This window comes from Vigna angularis, chromosome 8 (assembly GCF_016808095.1).
Source record: "Vigna angularis cultivar LongXiaoDou No.4 chromosome 8, ASM1680809v1, whole genome shotgun sequence".
In the NCBI taxonomy this organism is placed as follows: domain Eukaryota; kingdom Viridiplantae; phylum Streptophyta; class Magnoliopsida; order Fabales; family Fabaceae; genus Vigna; species Vigna angularis.
In genome coordinates, this window is record NC_068977.1 from 11,943,824 (window position 1) to 11,962,293 (window position 18,470).

General features: G+C 36.2%; 1 protein-coding gene and 1 non-coding gene across 2 annotated transcripts; one reads left to right on the plus strand and one right to left on the minus strand.

Annotated features, from left to right (window-relative positions):
• Positions 1 to 3,878: 3,878 nt before the first annotated feature.
• LOC128193715 (NAC domain-containing protein 14-like) lies at positions 3,879 to 9,925 on the minus strand. The gene is made up of 2 exons (XM_052867799.1): positions 9,716 to 9,925; positions 3,879 to 4,076 (listed from the first exon to the last, which is right to left on the minus strand). Exons 1-2 carry the CDS (start codon positions 9,923 to 9,925, stop codon positions 3,879 to 3,881), a joined length of 408 nt encoding a protein of 135 aa, XP_052723759.1.
• Positions 9,926 to 17,975: 8,050 nt separating this feature from the next.
• On the plus strand, positions 17,976 to 18,049 carry TRNAW-CCA (transfer RNA tryptophan (anticodon CCA)). The gene has a single exon. It is a non-coding gene; the product is annotated as a tRNA-Trp (tRNA).
• Positions 18,050 to 18,470: the final 421 nt, after the last annotated feature.

Below are 18,470 nucleotides of genomic sequence, written 5' to 3' on the forward strand. Positions count from 1 at the left end.
ACTATGAAATTTGTTTTTAATCAATCTATCATAGAACTCAGAGGAGATTCTACACCACAACCCATTTCCATTTCCTTGCATCAGCTTAGATGTGGTTCTCGTTTAGATCCAACGGCCCAACTTTTCTCTTTAGTCGTTCGACCAACTTCTACACATTGCTCTCTTCCTACCCATTCTGATCCCAAGGTACAACAATTACTCACTTCATTCTCCTCCTTATTTCTGAGCCAACATCTCTGCCCCCATCACGTGGAACTTATCATGCCATTCCCATTTTCCCTAATTATCATCCTGTCAATGTCCGACCTTACAAGTATCCTCACTCTCAGAAATTGGAAATAGAAAAGAAGGTTTCCAAAATGCTTGCATCAGGGTGGATACAACCAAGTTCAAGTTTGTTATCTTCCCCAGTTCTACTCTTGAAAAAGAAGGACGGCTCGTGGCAGATGTGCGTGGATTATCGCGCCTTGAATGCCATCACCGTCAAGGACCGATTTCCACTTCGCACTGTCAATGAGTTGTTGGATGAGCTGGGATCTACACGCTGTTTTTCAAAATTAGATCTCACCTCCAGATTCCATCAAATTCGACTCCAACCCATTGATGTCCACAAAATAGCTTTTCGAGCACACGACGGTCATTATGAGTATTGTGTAATGCCCTTCGGCTTGTGCAACGCTCCAGCAACATTCCAATCTACTATGAACGACATCTTCCGGCCCTTGTTACGTAAGACTGTTATTGTATTTTTTGACAATATCTTGGTCTTCAGCACTGATTTTTCCCAGCATTTGTCACATCTTCATCAGGTATTTGAGATACTTGAAAATAATCAGTTCTATTTTCAACCTCAGAAGTGTTCCTTTTTCCAATCAGAGATCGCCTATTTGGGGTACATTGTAGCTGAAGGGGGTGTGTCTCCAGACCCTGCAAAAATCTGAGCTATGGTTCAATGGCCAACTTCCTTTTGCACTGAGGGATTGCGTGGATTCTTGGGATTAACAGGGTTTTATCCCAAGTTCGTACGTGGCTATGCGGCAATTGCCTAACCTTTGACAGACCTTCTCAAGAAAGGGAATTTCACATGGTCTTCCACAACTCAACAAGCATTTGATACATTGAAATCCGCTATGACTAGTACTACTGTTTTGTCATTGTCTGATTTCTCTAAAACATTCTATGTGCAAACTGATGCCTCTGGATTGGCGATGGGTGCAGTATTAACTTAAGACAATCATCTGATTGCCTATTTCAGTAAAGTGTTCTGCACTTGTTTATCCAAGTCCTCTGCTTATGTTCGGGAGCTTCATGCCATTACAAGTGTAGTGAAACGGTGGCGTCAATACTTGTGTGGCCATTTCTTTATCATCCAGACTTATCCGAGGAGCTTGAAAGAGTTATTGACTCAGGTTATTCAGACCCCAGAACAACAAAATTATCTTGTTAAGTTACTCGGTTATGATTATGAAATTCAATACATACCAGGGAAGCTGAACATAGTGGCAGATGCCCTTTCACGATCTGATTTCCTTACTCAGGGTGAGATGCACATGCTCATTATCCCTCAATTTGTGTTTTTACGTGATTTAAAAGAATCACAGTTACTTGACCCAGATTGCATCCTCATGAGGGATAAATATCTCTCGGATCCTTCTTCGTATCCTCATTTCAATTGGAATGGTGAATTGCTTATTTATCGTGGCAAAATTTGGCTCAGCGACAAGTCCAAATTCATTTCTTTGTTGTTAAGAGAGTTCCATGAAACACCTATTGGAGGCCATGCTGGGGTCAGCAAAACTTTGAAATGGTTGAATGCAAATTTTTATTGGGAGTCTATGGCTAAGGACGTTAAGGAATATGTATCTCAGTGCAATGTTTGTCAGCAAACTAAGTATAGTACTAAGCGTCCCAGAGGTCTTCTACATCCGTTACCCCTCCCGACGGGTGTTTGGGAAGACATTTCTCTAGATTTTGTAACTGGTCTCCCTTCTTCTAATGGTTACACTGTGTTATTGGTGGTAGTGGATCGCTTCTCAAAGGATGTCCATTTGGGCACTCTATATTCAGGCTTCACATCTTATAAGGTAGCAGAGTTGTTTGTCAATTTGGTTTGCAAACACCACAGGATGCCAAAGAGTATCGTTTCGGATAGAGATCCGATTTTCATTAACCGTTTTTGGTCTGATTTGTTCAAGTTCAGTGGCACCCTTCTTCGAATGAGATCCTCTTACCATCCTCAAACAGATAGGCAAACTGAAGTCATGAATCGTACCATCGAGCAATACCTAAGAGCTTTCGTCGACAACAAACCTAATCATTGGTTCAAATACCTTCCTTGGGCAAAATACCACTACAATACTTCAATCCATTCTGGGTCTGGCTTGACTCCATTTGAAGTGGTTTATGGCAAGCCACCTCCCTCTATACCAGCGTACATTGAAGGCACTTTTTCTAATCCAGGTTGCGACTCGGTACTTACATCCCGTGAGGATATTTTTTCACTCCTCAAAGCCAATTTGTTGAAGGCACAAATTAAAATGAAGAAGCTTGCAGATTCGAAGCATAGGGATTTAAAATTTGAGGTTGGGACATGGGTTTATTTGAAACTTCAGCCATACAAACAAGTTTCAGTTTCTGGACACAAGTATCATAAACTAGCCAAGCGCTTCTATGGCCCTTATAAAGTGCTTGAACGTATTGGACTAGTCGCATATAAGATTGAGCTTCCGCCACAATCCAAGATACACAATGTATTTCGTTGTTTTATGTTGAAGCGTCATGAAGGACCCGTTCCTCCAAGTATTGATCATCTTCCTCCTGAATCTGTCGAGAACAGCCCTCTTGTAACTTCATTGGCTATTTTGGATTTTAAGACAACTCTTGTGGATGGTGTTCCCACTCTTTTTGCCTTGGTTTAGTGGAACATGTTGTCTCCAAATGACACGTCGTGGGAAAAATGGCAGGAACTCAAATCATTGTATGACCTTGAGGACAAGGTCCTTGCTTAAGGGGATGGTATTGTTATGCAAGGTCCTTTGGATGAGGGTGCTAGACCCAAAAGATTTGTGAAAAGACCAGCTGGGCGGTCTGATTTCATTCATCACTAATATATCCCATTTTAATTGTTTCTGTTGGTGCCGGATGTTCTAGAAGAAGTTAGTTATGGTTTTTGTTATTGTGTTATTTGACCTGTATGCCACCTATCCTAGGGGAATCTTTGGAGTAACTATTTTAATTGTTGTATTGTGCTTTGGAAAGGGTAGAAAAATATATTTCATTCTCTTCTCTTAATTTTCTTAGGAGGTACCTAACCCCGAATTCAGGGTTCCCTGTTTCATCTTATAACATTGGTTCTGGTTTGGGCTGTGTAGACCTGACATAAGGTTTCTTCTGTTGTTGCTTTCTGAATAAACTGTTCTTCGGGGCTTGCATAACTCGACTAGGATCAGTTTCTAGTAGCTCTATCATCTTTGCCTTCTCAACTAAGGCTGGGAACTCCTTAATCTCCAAAGGCACAATCATCTTCATTAATTCGTGTCTCAACCCTCGCTCGAATCTCCGACATCTCCACTCTTCAGACATATTATGTGCGTAGAAACGGGCCAAGTACTCGAATCTATTAACATAAGCTTGTACTGTCATTTCCTTTTGCTGTAGAGTCAAAAATTCAGTCTCCCTTTCAATCCTAGCACTGTTTGGAAAATACTTTTCCAAAAACCTGGTCTTAAAACTCTTCCAAGAGATGGCTTCGCCACGAGCTCCCGTCAGTTGTTGTATTCCATCCCACCAATACTCTGCCTCATCTTCTAGGAGGAAAGATGCATATGCAAGCTTCTACTCCTCTAAGCAAGCCATCACTCGGAAAATCTTCTCATTTCCTATTCAGCTTTGTCTGGAGTGGCCTTTCCATTGAATTTCGGGGAATCATGTCTCAAGAAGTCATTTAAACCAGAATGATTCCTTGGCGCTTCAGCGACATGTTGTCGTTCCATCGCATTGAACATTCGGTCGACAACTTGAGAAAACACATCAGCCTGAGGTGTTTGACTTTGGTCGCTAGTTCGGTGTGCCATGTTCTTATAAACAAAACAAAAACACTTAATAGAATCAGTAAAAACATTTACAAACAACTATTACAAATGTAGAGGTGCACAGTAAAAACTAGACGAGATCAGTTTCCCAAGGCCCAAAGATGTTCGAAAACATAAGCTCTGATACAAAAAATGTAACATCTTTTTCTTTAACGTCACAAGTCAATAATAGGTCATCTTGCTCTAAGCGGAAATCTTAAAAGAACATTCCTATAAATTTTAGACTGAGGAAAATAAATCTCAGTCCATTACATCCAAATAAAAAGCATTTATTACAAACTTGTAACATTCAACTCAATAATTCAAATAAACAGAAAATGTTTGAAGTAAACTACCGTCTTTGCCTTCTCAACTAGGGCCGGGAACTCCTTAATCTCTAAAGGCACAATCATCTCCATTAATTCGTGTCTCAACCCTCGCTCGAAAATGTAACGCCTACAATAGGAGCCATAAGGGTAAGGGTAGAGCAAGAAACAACAAGTGCTTTAGCATCTAAGAGTGATCGAGAGAGTAAGGGTGTGAGTTGAGCGTGGGAGAGCGAAACAAGCTTGACGAAAGGGGAAGAAGATGAATTCAATAAGGAAGGAATGACCAAGGTATGGGGAGTTAATTTGTATTTGATTGTTTAAGTGTTTGGTAATCTGGAAAATTCTGGGTTTTCTTCTAGGCTATTGATTTGTAAATATTGTGTGGTTTTGGTTCGGATACAATATATGTGAAATTGGTAGAATGTGGTGGCTGGGATTTAATTGTCGCATATGTTGAAATTCGTATTTGGTGACTTAAGTTGTTTTCAGGTAGCATCGTGTGTGTGAAATTAGATTCTGAAAAGTAATATTGGTATGTTTTGGTTGACTGTTTGAATCTGTAAGTGCTGGAAATTTACATTTAATATTGTTTTGGGTTTCGATCGGAGTTAATCAAGCATTTACTGGTCTATGGATGGTTGTTTTGTAGTTATAGTTATTTTGTATGCCTTTAAAGTTGAATTAAAATGTATTTCAAATAGTGCTTGTTGAATATGACTATTTGGATGTATTAACATTCTGAAAACCTTGGTTTAATTCTGATTAGATATTAAATTGATAATGATGTTGTGAAACCTTTAATGAGTTTATCTTTGGATTTGTGTTCGTGAACTTTGTAATAGTTGGAATATATCATGTAGGTTCAGTTTGTAGAAAGTAATGCTTAAATATTATAAAGTTCTTTAATTAATTATGATTAGAAACTAGTCTAGTCAATTGAAATATTTTTGAACTATCTAGGCTTGAATTGTAATTAAGCATTATATTTGTGAAAGTGGGAATTATGTATTCTGAATGTGTGTCACTTTGTTTTAATCCATACGTTCGACTAATAAGATTGTACTAGGAATAAGAATCGATGTATTGTAGAATAGCTAATTGATTATGAATTCAAAGTGAATTGATGGTATCCTTTATAGTATCATAATAGTGATGGTTTTTGCTATAAAATAACTTATCCAAGTAATTAATAGCACCGGAAGTAATTGAGTACATATCTTAGTATCTTAATTTTGGTATGGGTAGTTAGATTGCTTGTTTGGATCTTGGTGTTGTGTGTGTGTGTGTGTGTGTGTGTGTGTGTGTGTGTGTGTGTGTGTGTGTGTGTGTGTGTGTGTGTGTGTGTGTGTGTTTGTTTTTAGATTGAACTCAAGTGGGGGATCAAGAATGTATATAAATGTGTGTTGTCATATGCTAGGTTTTATAGAGGTGATTGTGAAAGATTTGGGTAATGATGCTAGTTGATTATGCTTAATGGAAGTTTTATTTCTAAGACTCTCTAGTGTGCAATGTGTAAATTATGAGAAATTGATTGAAGTTGATTTAGTTGTTGTGGTATGTTGAACTTTATGAGGGATGGTTATTAGTTTTGTTGGAAGTTGTTTATGATATACGGTTTATATATATGTTGTAAACATTAGCTCACCCATATATTTATGTTTGCTTGTTTGTGTGTGTACCTAGCAATGATCATATAACATATGTTATACGGGAGCTTAGATAGAATATATATGATTATGGAGCCGCTAATTGACGAGAGGGGAATTTACTATGGAAATTTTGTAATGATGTTTTAGAAATTTATGAGAATTGATGTTTTAAATTAAGTTATGGACAATTATGTTTGAAGTTATAATAAATTATGTTTCTTTGAAATTCTCACACTTTAATGTTGACAATTTCTCTTTTAGTTATGGGTACGCTTGATATAAGTTTTCTTATAATAAAATTTTCAATTTATTTTCGACTTGAGGAAATTTTAAATTTTTGTCTCTTTTTCGTCACTACCAAAATTAGGAGTGTTACATTATGGTATCAGATCAATGGTTTTGGGACTTTGGAGAGTGAGCTCGTTTAGGTTTTGATGTTTAACTCTAATCGATCTAATGTTTTATACTGTGAATGTTGTTAGATGTAATTGATTACTAACACTGTTTGTTTTTTTTTTGTTTTGCTTGACAAGAATTGTTTGATTCTATATGATGTGTTGTTTCTCTTAAAAAACCAGTTGCCACTAAATTGGATGTTTTATATGTATTCGAAATCTTCACTGTCTAGAATCAGTTGTTTTGAGTTTGGGAAACACTACAGGAAAAAAAATTATTATCGGCGGAGTATTACCGAAGGCCTTTTGGCCTTCGGTAAATGTAGTTTACCGAAGGCTTTTCCGAAGGCTTGTGTAGTAAGACTTTATCGAAGGATAATGGCCGTCTGTAATGGACACGAGTCATTACCGAAGGCAAACGACCGTCGGTAAGTGGATGGTGTATATGAAATTAGAAAGTGAGATATTTCCCTCCCCTCATTTCGTGAAAACTCCTTCTTCCCCAATATTCAGATTCTCTACCCTAACTCCCTTTACGAACTCACTCTGTGGCTTGTGTAGACTGCTTCTCGCCCTAACCACAATTGGGATACGCTTCTTCCCCACTCCTCCATTATAGGTGAAGTCTCCCATTCTTCCATCTCATTTTCTTTTCCTGTTATTCTTTTCGATTACGCGTCAGTGGTGGAACCTTTTTTCTTGTAGCGGTTTTGCAGTGTCCTAAGCTGAGGAAGGTGGTGGGTGGTTGAGTTGAAGGCTACCATTGTCGCGAGGAAATTGTAGGTGGGGTTCTTGGTGGGTGACGACGGGGTTCTAGGTCCGTGACGACGACTAACATTGTCGCGAGGGAGGATATTCGACGAGGCGGCGTAACCAGGGGAGTGTCGCTGCGTGACAAGGTCTTCCACTACCGCTTTAGAGGCTATTGAAGGGGCTACCGTCGAGGTAAGTTGTCATTTTGATTGATGAACTATAAAAGCTAAGAAGATTTTGTTCTGACTTTGTTCAATGTATGCTCTGAATTAGTTTGTGCAATATGATTTGTTATAGAACATGTCATTATTGTTTTGTGCAGTGATGGTGTTGACTGTGTTTTGTTTCTTTTCTATTCATTTGCGTTAGAATAGAAGATGTTTTGTTCAGTTGATTTTAACAATTGATATAGTGGATTGTTCTATTTTGGGTGGCAATGATGTTATAAGAGTTGTGTTCTGTTATGAAATTTACTTAGTTGTCTTGTTGAGTTATAACAATGCTCAACCCTGTCATATATTTTCCTTTAATGATGAGATTTTAAACTATAAATGGTTGTTACCACCAGATGCATGCTTAGTATTTAATCTTGTTGTAATCAACTATCTATTAACAAGCACACACTCCTCCCTGTAGATAACACTATTTGGCGCATTATGAGAGGTAATCAAAGGTTTGGCAAGTGGTTAAATGAACAAAAACTAGAAAAAAGCCTTAGGGTGTTTTTGGGAGATGAAAGATACAATTTTTCTAAGTGAATTGTATAGGGGTTGATGTGAAAGTGATTAGATTAGAGAAGCAATAGTCCAACACTGATACTTTGAGGGGTCAGTTTTGTATTCACCTTTTTTGGTTTTTAGGTTTCGTCAATTATATGGGTCCATAAGAAGCAGGAATTGATTGTGATTTAACTCCAATACATCACATTGAGGTGATAACGTGTTGATTCTCATATCTGAACTCGTGTCTTTGGTTCAACACATAAATATAAAATACCACAAGCATTAGGAAGGAACATACTAATTACAGATTTAAGCACTTAATTAATGTGTTCCTCCATGAACTTAATTAATTTTTTCCTCAATTCCAAAACCTTTTGACTAGGAACAAACTTCCCATGATTTGAGCGGCCTTGTACATCATTCCCATTCACAAACTCTTTTGAATATTCTCGTACATTTGAATCTGATTGTCAGGTGAGAAAGGGCCTCAACTATATTTTAATACTAATAATCTAGTAATATTTTTAGCTTCCACTAGAGCAACACATTACATTTTAGATACAGTACATGAGAAGCCATAATGTTTACATGTTATAACTACCTAAGGGAGGATGGTGAGGAAGCACGAAATTTTGTCCAATAAATTCATTAAAAGTAAATTCGTCATCGTTAATAACCGTTTCAATTCAATTAAAAATTGCTAATGAAAGTCACCATGCCATATAACTTTCATTTAAATTTATTTCATAAAAGTTATTAAGATTCGTAACAATTTTGAATGAAAAATTTATCATATAACTTGTCAAATATGTGATGACAAGTGTGCATACTTCACACACAAACAAAAGAGACTTCTGAAAGTAGGTAAAGGGTCAGGTAGGTACCATAGGCTAGTTTTAAAGACAACAAAAACATTTACTTTTCTAAGATGTGACTTGTAAAGCTAATTTGGAAGGTGTAACTTACTAATTCCCCACACTCATACCACCCTAAATCGTCTTCAGTTCCTAACTTATTTCACTCCATTGATTGCAGTAACTTAGAAGTCAAAAAAATTTAAAGTGGTTAACTATTGATTTCATAAAAGGAGTTTTGACTACATTGTAAATGTGTACATGACATGACTGAGTGACTATATAAGTTGCATGATTGCTAATGCATTTTTTAGAAATAGCCATTTTAAAACTAAAGCAAGCTAATATCACTTGATTATGAAAACTGATAACAATTACTGAATCAGAGTAAAAAGCTACTGGTACACCTAAGAAGCCAACAAGCAATTCAATAAGCATAACTAGCGAAATACTCAAGATAACATTAAAATAAGTGCAAGAAGGACTTTATCAACTTTCATCAAATATTATTTTAATGTATCTTACATTTGAATTGCTACTGGTTTTGTATAATAGGTATGCCGTGGCTACAGGGTTACTGTTCTTTTGTCTTATTTTAATCACTTTTGAATATGAGTAGGCATTGAGAGCTTTACTTTATGGTGCTAATAGTTACATATTTTGAATACAAATGCCGGTGTGCATACACTATGAGAGATACACAGAGGTGAAAATGATAACAATGTGAGATACTGAAATAATATTATGTGATAGAAAGGTTACATAAGAAAAGATGATAATGTGATATTGATAACTTAATAAATGTGTCATAAAGAAAGATATAAAAGATAAACATGAAGTTATTATACTGTTAAAATGTGTATGTATCATTGTTGATATTTAATATAGGTTGAATATATGTATATATATATATATATATATATATATATATGTACACACATACCTGTAATCCAGTGGTGTCTTCACACTCTTTGTCATCAAGGCGATACTCATGCATTACCCAATCAGTTCTGATTCCTTGAGGAGCTCTGCCTCTATAGTACACCAAAGTCTTCTTCATGCCAATGGGTCTGCTTTGGCAGGAAACTTTCCTATCTTTTTGCAGTGGACTTCCAGTACCCTGCACGAGTTGCTCTATTTGTTCTAAACCCATTCGGGTATTTCCTATCCTGGGGTCCAAATAAGTACCACTATGGATCTCTACTGGGTAAAAATGATTTCTCTAACCATGCAAAAACAACAAAAAATGTTCCAAAATCAGTCTATCAGTTGAACAACTTTGCCTCACTGAAAATTTAGGCCATATACAATGCATCAGATTGATAGCCCTTGCCTAATAAGACTATTCATATATACAAAGAATGTTGGAGATCCCATTATGGATTAAATTAGTACAAACTTCATAAAAGTTATTTCATAAAAGATTACCAAATGCAGGAAGTTGAGTAATTAAGATTAGTCCAGAAAAATGTTTATACAGATTCTATGCACTCAAGTAAAGAAGATAACATGCAATGAGTAGATAGATAAAAGAAGGGGTTAAGGGAGTCCATTGTTGACGGATAATAAGTCTACAAGACTTTGTTTTCTTATTTGGATTTAGTGAAACTAGACATATGTATTCATAAGTAAACCACTATGCAACCAGAGGAAGAGAAGTGATAACAACTTGTCTGGTTTCATTGCTTTGGTAGAGATTAATTGATGTTTTCTTCATTCTCAAAGAAAAAATGTGAAAAAACTATGCTCTGTTTAGTATGTTCTGTAATCAATATTTGTTCTGTTTAATGTTACAGATGAAGGTGCAGTGGAAACCTGAACATGAAACATAGATACACAGAAATTTCCACATGAAAGCATCTCATCGGCTGTCAGAGATGTTTAGAGATGCCCGCAATGCAGGACAGCGCCCTTACTGGCTGGGTGAACAAATTTGGAACTCTTTACTGGCTCATTGGAATATAGTAGAGTTTCGCAATAAGTGTGCCAAAGCCTAGAGGAACAGAGCATCTGAAAAGGGTGGCACCCTACATACTGGTGGGTCGATAACCATTCATGAGCATGCCATTCGTATGGTATAATTTCATTACATAACTTTTTCTTTCATATATAAGTTATGTATTTTCTATTTCATATGTACACTTATAATTCTAAATTATGTTACAGGCACAAGCTCTGGGACGGGCGGTCCATGTTGATGAGGTCTTTGCACAGACTCGTGTAAGGAAGGGCACTAATCAATTCGTTGATGAAAGATCTCGGAAGACTCATGTAAGCAAATAACACTATTACTATTACTAATTTTTCATTTATGTTATTCTATCATTCCCTAACATTGCTTTTAATGTTTCAACAGGAAGAATTTTCTACGAGACTTTCATAGGTTAGATCTGAACATGAGTCAGCTCCTACACCAGATGATGGCAGTAATGCAGAAGATGACATCCATAGGACACAATGCTGGATCGACATCGTTGGTGGGAAGAAAAAGGGACGAGTGTACGGTGCAGGACAACTTGCTGCAAACTATACAACATCTCGAGAGGAGGTACTCTGAAGCACCAACCTTCTTCTTCCACCACTACTCCTGACGAGGTCGTTCTCCGCCTCACGCAGGCACTGGAGCAACGTGACCAGGAAATCACTGATTTGAGAGCATAGTTTACAAACTTTAAGGCCCTGGTCATGAGAGTGTTGCCTGGTACTTCACAGGATGAATTCAATATCCCTCCGACCCAGCCACAACCCTCCTCGTCACCCGCTGTCCCTCAGCAGCCCACATCAGTCCAACCCTCATCAGTCCAACCCACACCAGTTCAGCCATCTATACAGGAGCAGGATGATGAAGATCATTCTGTTGATAACTATGTACATTATTAGTTTCATTTTGTTATTAGTTGTTATAGAAACATTTGGATATTACAACATTTGGAGTTTACATCATTTGGATGTTAGATCAATTGGATGATTTGGATGTTAGAACATCATTATGTTACATTGTTATATGTTTTAAATATAAATACATGTTCTATGGATTAATGGATGTTCTATGGATTTTGATCAATGATTGCATTATGCAGGTCTGTATGTGCTTGAAAACTGTTATGCAGGTTTGTTTGTGTTGTGAACAGTTTGGTTTCATAAGAAATACAATTGTGCATTAGCTTTTGCCCTTCGGAAATTATCGAAGGCTAGTGGCCCTCAGTAATTACCGAAGGCTTTTGGCCCTCGATAATTACCGAAGGACGGAAGCCTTCGGTAAATGTTAGCGATAAGAGATTTACCGAGGGCTCTTTGGCCGTCAATAAGCCGTCTGTAATTATCTTTTACCGACGGTTTTGGGCTGTTTCCGAGGACTTCTGACCTTCGGTAATGCCCTTCTTTTTTACAGTGAAATGTGATGAAAGGAATTAGAAAAGTAGCTTTGAATTCTACTGTTGAGCTGAGATATTTTTCATTCGTTTGCGGTGCAACCATTGTGGCTTTCAAATTGTCTACGTGGTTCAGCCATGGGAGTTGTAAAAAAAATAACTGTCTAGGCGGTGCAGTTTTGTTTCTAACAGACCATCCATTATACTTATTGTAAATATGGTGCAGTTTTAAAATCGCTACCAGTCAAGTTGTTGTTTTTTTTTGTTGTTTCTAGTTGCTGTTTGGATAAAAAAGGGTGTATAAACTGTTTGTTGTTTTTTCTGTTACTACAGTAGAAAATCTTGTTGTATTGAACTATTTTGATTATTGTTACTATACCAGAAACTTTACTGTTTTAACATTAAAATGCTGTAGAAAATTGTTTATTGTTTTGATTCCAATGCTGCAGAAAAATTATTTGTTGTTTGGGTTAAAATTGTTGCAGAAATTCTTTACTGTTTTGATTAAAATGATGAGAAATATTTTATTGCATTAATTTGATAAATCTTCTTTAATATATATATATATATATATATGTGGTATGTTGGTCACGATTGATATATTATGTTATATATATTATATTTAGTACGTTACATGTGGGTATAAAATATTATAATATAATATATATTATAAACTTATCATAAACTTTTCTTTTGGAATATTGAATATATATATATATATATATTGGATAGCTTGTAATAAACTTCTTCGTTGGGGTTATTAGTATATTATATTAAGTATTGGATAATGGTGATGAATTAAAAGTATTAACTAGATGGCTGTAATAATTTAATTATAGTTAAATGTATGAACATGTGAATGTAAACTGTTTTGGGTTTCGGTTTGAGTGAAATCAATATTTTATTGGATTATGAAAGGTTGTTTTGTAGTTATAGTTAATTGGGTATGCATTTAAAAATTGAATTAAAATGTATTTGAAATGTTGGTGGTTGGGTATGTTAAATGGATGACTGACATTGTGTGGTGAATCTTAATGTTACATGTTTTAGTTTGATGAAACTAGGATGGTTGTCCTGTAAAACTTAAAATGCATACTCCATAAATACAATGTCTAGTAATAACGGGAAAACCTTGTATACTTTGCTTTTTGGAATTTCTAAGGGTTACTTTTCTGTTTTAAATATTATATATAATTATTTAAAGTCAACGTGGTTGTCTACGGTAAAGAGAAATGACAAAAGGAGAGGAATTCTCCCTGGTTTGTGCGAGAGTTTTTCGTGAGCTTTTTTGAGGTTGGATGTGCGAGGAGAGGAATTTTCCATGGTGGCGCGATCCATGGGTTGGTCCGTGAAGAAAAGAGAAGTCCAGTATTAGTTCAAAAAGCTTTTTTAGGTGTTAGGCATCGGTTAGAATATTAACCAAGGTCATATGGTGTGTGTATGTCTCGGGTTCACAGTGAACCGAGGTAGTAGATCAGGAATAAAAAATCTGTCAGATCAAAAGTCAAATCAGTAAAAATTTTGCAGGGTATTGTGCATCGATTTGAATTTTAACCGAGATCATATGGTGTATATGCATCGGTTCTCTTTGAACCGAGGCAGAAAAGTTCGTCTAAACTACAAAAATGTCACCGCGTTCTGATAAGCTTCAGTTGCTTATAAACCGAAACATATTGTGCGATTTTAGATCCTCTTTTTTTACTAGTGCAATTTCACCCCTCTTGAATTAATTCTCCTTTCTTTCAAGAAAAAACCAACTGCCGAGACACATACATCAAGATCATCTTCAATCTTCAACTATTGATTCTCCAGGATTGTTTATTGATTCCCCAGGATTGTTTATTGATTCTCCAAGAATGTTTATTGATTTTCCAGGATTGTTTATTGATTCTCCAGGAATGTTTATTGATTCTCCAGGATTGTTTATTGATTCTCCAGGATTGGTCATCCTACGTTTGACATATTGGGAGCTATAACTTAATATCACTCAACCACGTTATCAGTCCAACATAATAAAATTATAAGGAGGAAGGTGAACAAACAAAAACATTCCTTAGGCTCTATTTTCTTCTCCAAACAAAGTTCAGCTGAAACCATAGCAAGCCCTATATATATCCTTCAGCCTTTCATACAATCTCAAACAAAATACATACCATTTTCGTACATAGCAATATCTCTTCTTCATCAGTCAACTATGGCCTCCAACAAATCATTCATCACAGTTTTTCTTCTTGCTCTGACCTTCTCAGGCATGATGAGCACGAGCCTAGCAGTTCGCCATCTTATGCAGACAAGTGCAGCATTGCCAACATTGCCAACATTGCCAACATTGCCTTTAACTCCAGACCTTCCTCTAGGTGATGTTGCATCACTGCCCACTATCCCATCTGTGCCTACCACTTTGCTTCCACTTCCTACCGATATCTCTACCATTACAACAATTCCATAGCTCAACGTTCCTCCATTGCCCTCAATCCCAACATTCACAATTCAACCCCTTAAACTACCTTTCTTAATTTTCTTCATCCTGGGCAAGCTACCGTCTCAGTCTGATTCGTAGCAGTGCCAAGTTGCATGCTTCCTATAGATATGGCCTCATTCCTTTTGTGTGAGAGCCTTGTGTGCTGTTTTCCTTTTACTTTTGTCGTATGGTGTGAAAAACTTTATTTCTTTTCAGTTTATGTGAGTTATCGCTATTGTTTCTACTTTTTCTTGTATTATTCATTACAGATTGCGAATGATTACAGCTATACAAATTATAATGTCTTATCCTTTAATTTAAACTCTTCCAACATCCTAATTAGATCTCTAACTAACAGCATTTATATTATTACTAAGTATTCCAACCTCCTAAGTATTTAAATCACGATATCAAATAATAATTAAATAAAAGTAAAAGAATTACATAATATATTATACAATTACACATAAATTTTTTTTATAACAACCAAAACACGCATTAATTTTAAAAATATTAATAAAATAAAATTTATAAAATTAAAAAATATTTTAAAAATTATGAGAAAAACAAATATTTAACTATTTTTTTACTTTTTTTTCTCCACCCATACTTAGAATTGTTTGAGAATGATAAAGGCAGGGATAGTGATGGAGCTCTTAACGAGGAAGGAAAGCACGGTGAAAAGGTGACCGCGGCAAGAAAGGCGGTGAGGGAGGGGTAGAGTGTTAGGATTCTGGGAGAGACTATTTTTCATGTCATAATTTAATTATATTCACGTAATAAAATGATCCATCTCAGTATATTTACTGTGCACCACGTCATCACATTTTAACGCCATTAATTACCACTTAACAGAACATGCTTAATTGTTACGATTTTAAAAAATTTAGTACCCAATTGAGACCGTTTTCAACCAGAGGACCCATTTGAGATTCTCCTATATAAACATGAGGATCATCCGAGGATTTAAACCTTAATTAATTTTTATAAAAAATCACAAAAATAAAACATAATTATTAAATATTTAATATAAAAAATTATATTTAATATTTAAAAATGTAAGAACCTAGAAAATATAGTAATAGAGTAGATAAGTGTATTAAAATAATGCGACGAACATTTTTCTTTAAAAATATAACTTTATAATATAACAAAAATTCCTAAAGCTCGGTTCATTATCTTAAACACTTCATCTCTCTAAAACTCTACTCTCAACTATTTCTCTACATTCTCTCTAGAATTTCTTTCTACTGAGTTGTCGGATTGACGATCAGGGGGTGCCTAGACGTTCACGGCGTAGAGGGCTACACAACTGACCGATCAATTTCTGAATTTTAGCGAGTAAGTTGTTCTTCGCTTTTCTCCGCTGTTCTTCAACTTAGACCATGCAATTTCTAATGGTTGCATGTGTCTTGTAACGTTCTTCTTCAATTCTCTGTTCAATTCTAGCTCTAAGAGCTGTTTCTATCACCAGTTGGTGGATTGTAGGGTTTTGTTGAGTTTCCTTACGGTGTAAGGTGTTGTTGAGGTGATCTGGTGAGCTGGGTTGTGATCTTTGAGGTAAGGGGAGCTAGAATACTTCTTTATAACTAGTTATATGTTATGTGTATATACTGAAGTATGCATTAATTCTGTTGTTTGAGTTACATTTTAAGTTTTGAGTGTATGGAATGATATGTACTGGAATGCTCATCTGTGAATTGATGCTTGTGAACTGATGTAAATGTGATGTGTAACTGTAATTGAGTATGTTAGATGAATGTGATCTGTTGTGATAGCTATTATGTTGAAGTTGAGTGAATTCGGTAGTGTTTTAGGTTATTCTAGAGGAAATGAGGTAGTGAATTTGAGAGTTAGGGGTCAAAGGCTCTTGTGGTTTGTTGGGGTAGTCTAGGTTGGTTATTTGTGACTTGTTAGAGTCATCAAACAGGTCAAAAACTGGTGCCAAGTGATAAAATTGAATTTGGGTCATTAAGTTATTGAATTTGGTGTTTTAAAATATGAATTGAGTTTTAAACACTATGGATTGATGTTACGAAGGTTTAGAATCACTTAGATAAGTCTAATTAGGTATAAAACACAATCTAGGGGTGTTAGAAGTTGAGGAAAATGATTTGAAAAGTTAAATGGGGTGTGAGTTGCATAATTCGGTTCTGCAGATTATGCAGACTCGCTGAAGCGAATGGTTTCGCACAACGAGTTAATGCATTGTGCGAGTGACTAAAGAGGGTTTCTCTCTATCTACTGATTCGCATAGCGAATCTGGCCGCTGTGCGACTAGTACTGGTGTGGAATCACTGCTAGATTAATTCGAATGGGAAATTTGTGCGCACAACGAGGTGTTTAGGGGTGTGGTCTCTGTTTAGGCTCACGCATAGCAACCCGTGTGCGCTATGCGAGGTGCTTGAGGTCTGGTACCTCTACGAGTTAATTCGCATAAAGAAAGGTGTCGCTGTGCTTAAGCAACTCCTTTCTTGAATTTAGTGCAATGTTGTTTGAGATGTAAAGTATGATTGATGTATATTGCTAAATTAAAAGTATATGAATATAAGAGATATGAATGGTGTTTAAAGTGAAAGTATGGTGGATGGACGTAATTTCATGATCCTCAAGGAGAGGATACATGGTGGTGCCCTATGTTGTGATTCAAAGTGAATTCTCTTGTTGAGAATCAAGTATGTTTAGATTGAATGCAGGAGCTCAGTCTTCGGGGTTATCCTGAAACTCCAATGGTCTTTCACTCTCAAGTAGAGAGGATTGATCCATGTCGTGAGGAGTAGCAGGAGGTCTTAGTCTTGGAGGCTTTCAGTATGCTCCAAGGCGTGGTACAAACTAACCTCATGAGTGTGGTAGGGTGAAACTCATTGGCAATGGATTTGCAAAGCAGTAGAAGCAACCACGAGTGCATGACCCGCCATAGCTCGACAATCATTCTAAGTCCGGACGAGTCAAATTTAAAGTATAACATGTTATGATGTGTGATCCAGTTTATTTGAATTAAGCATGTATGTTGTGTTATTGTAATAAGTATGATCTTTGTATATCTAGCTCACTTCTGCTTGTGGTTGTATATTGTGTGTGTTGTGTTTTCTTTTGCAATGATCATCCATTGGATGTGAGCAGGGGTAGATGAGGTGCCTTTGGAGTAGGTCTTGGAGGGTGATGACTCAGTTGTATAGTCTAGCCAGGCTATCTATTTTATTTTGTGTAGTTTTGAAATACTCTATTGTGTATAAAGTTTTAAATTTTATAGTCATTTTTGGATGACTGTAAGCTTAACTCTTTATGTGCAAGTCTTTAACTGTTCTATTATATTATAATGTAGACTACTCTTTTATATAGTTTATACTAAAATTATTTATGAAAAGAAAGCGCTCTTAGTTCAGTTCGGTAGAATGCGGGTCTCCAAAACCCGATGTCGTAGGTTCAAATCCTACAGAGCGTGATTCCATTCTTGTTAGATCGAGAATGACACTGAAATAATTGAACAGCAGTCTAAAGTCTGAATTTGACCTCCTGTGGATTAGGATTAAAAACAAAGAAAGAGGAGATAAATAAACAAAAAAAGAGATGTTAATGAATCAAGGGTCCAAACGCGGAGGCAGTTCCAGTCCTTGTCGCAGCGCAGTAGTGAGTAGGTGATCCAACACCAGAGATAAAAGACGCAGCAGACTAGGAGAGACTATTTTCCATGTTATAATTTAATTATATTCACGTAATAAAATGATCCACCTCAGCATATTTACTACGCACCACATCATCACATTTTAAATTTCGTTTTTTACCATTTAACAGAACATGCTTAATTGTTACGATTTTACAAAATTTAGGACTCAATTGAGACCGTTTTTAAAAAGAGGACCCAT

Coding starts and splice junctions, on each gene's coding strand:
- LOC128193715 (XM_052867799.1), bottom strand. CDS start 9,925: ATGGGTTTAGAACAAATAGAGCAACTCGTGCAGGGTACTGGAAGTCCA. Junction 4,077..9,715: donor AAGACACCACTGGATTACAG/GTATGTGTGTAC, acceptor TTTGTTTATAAG/AACATGGCACACCGAACTAG.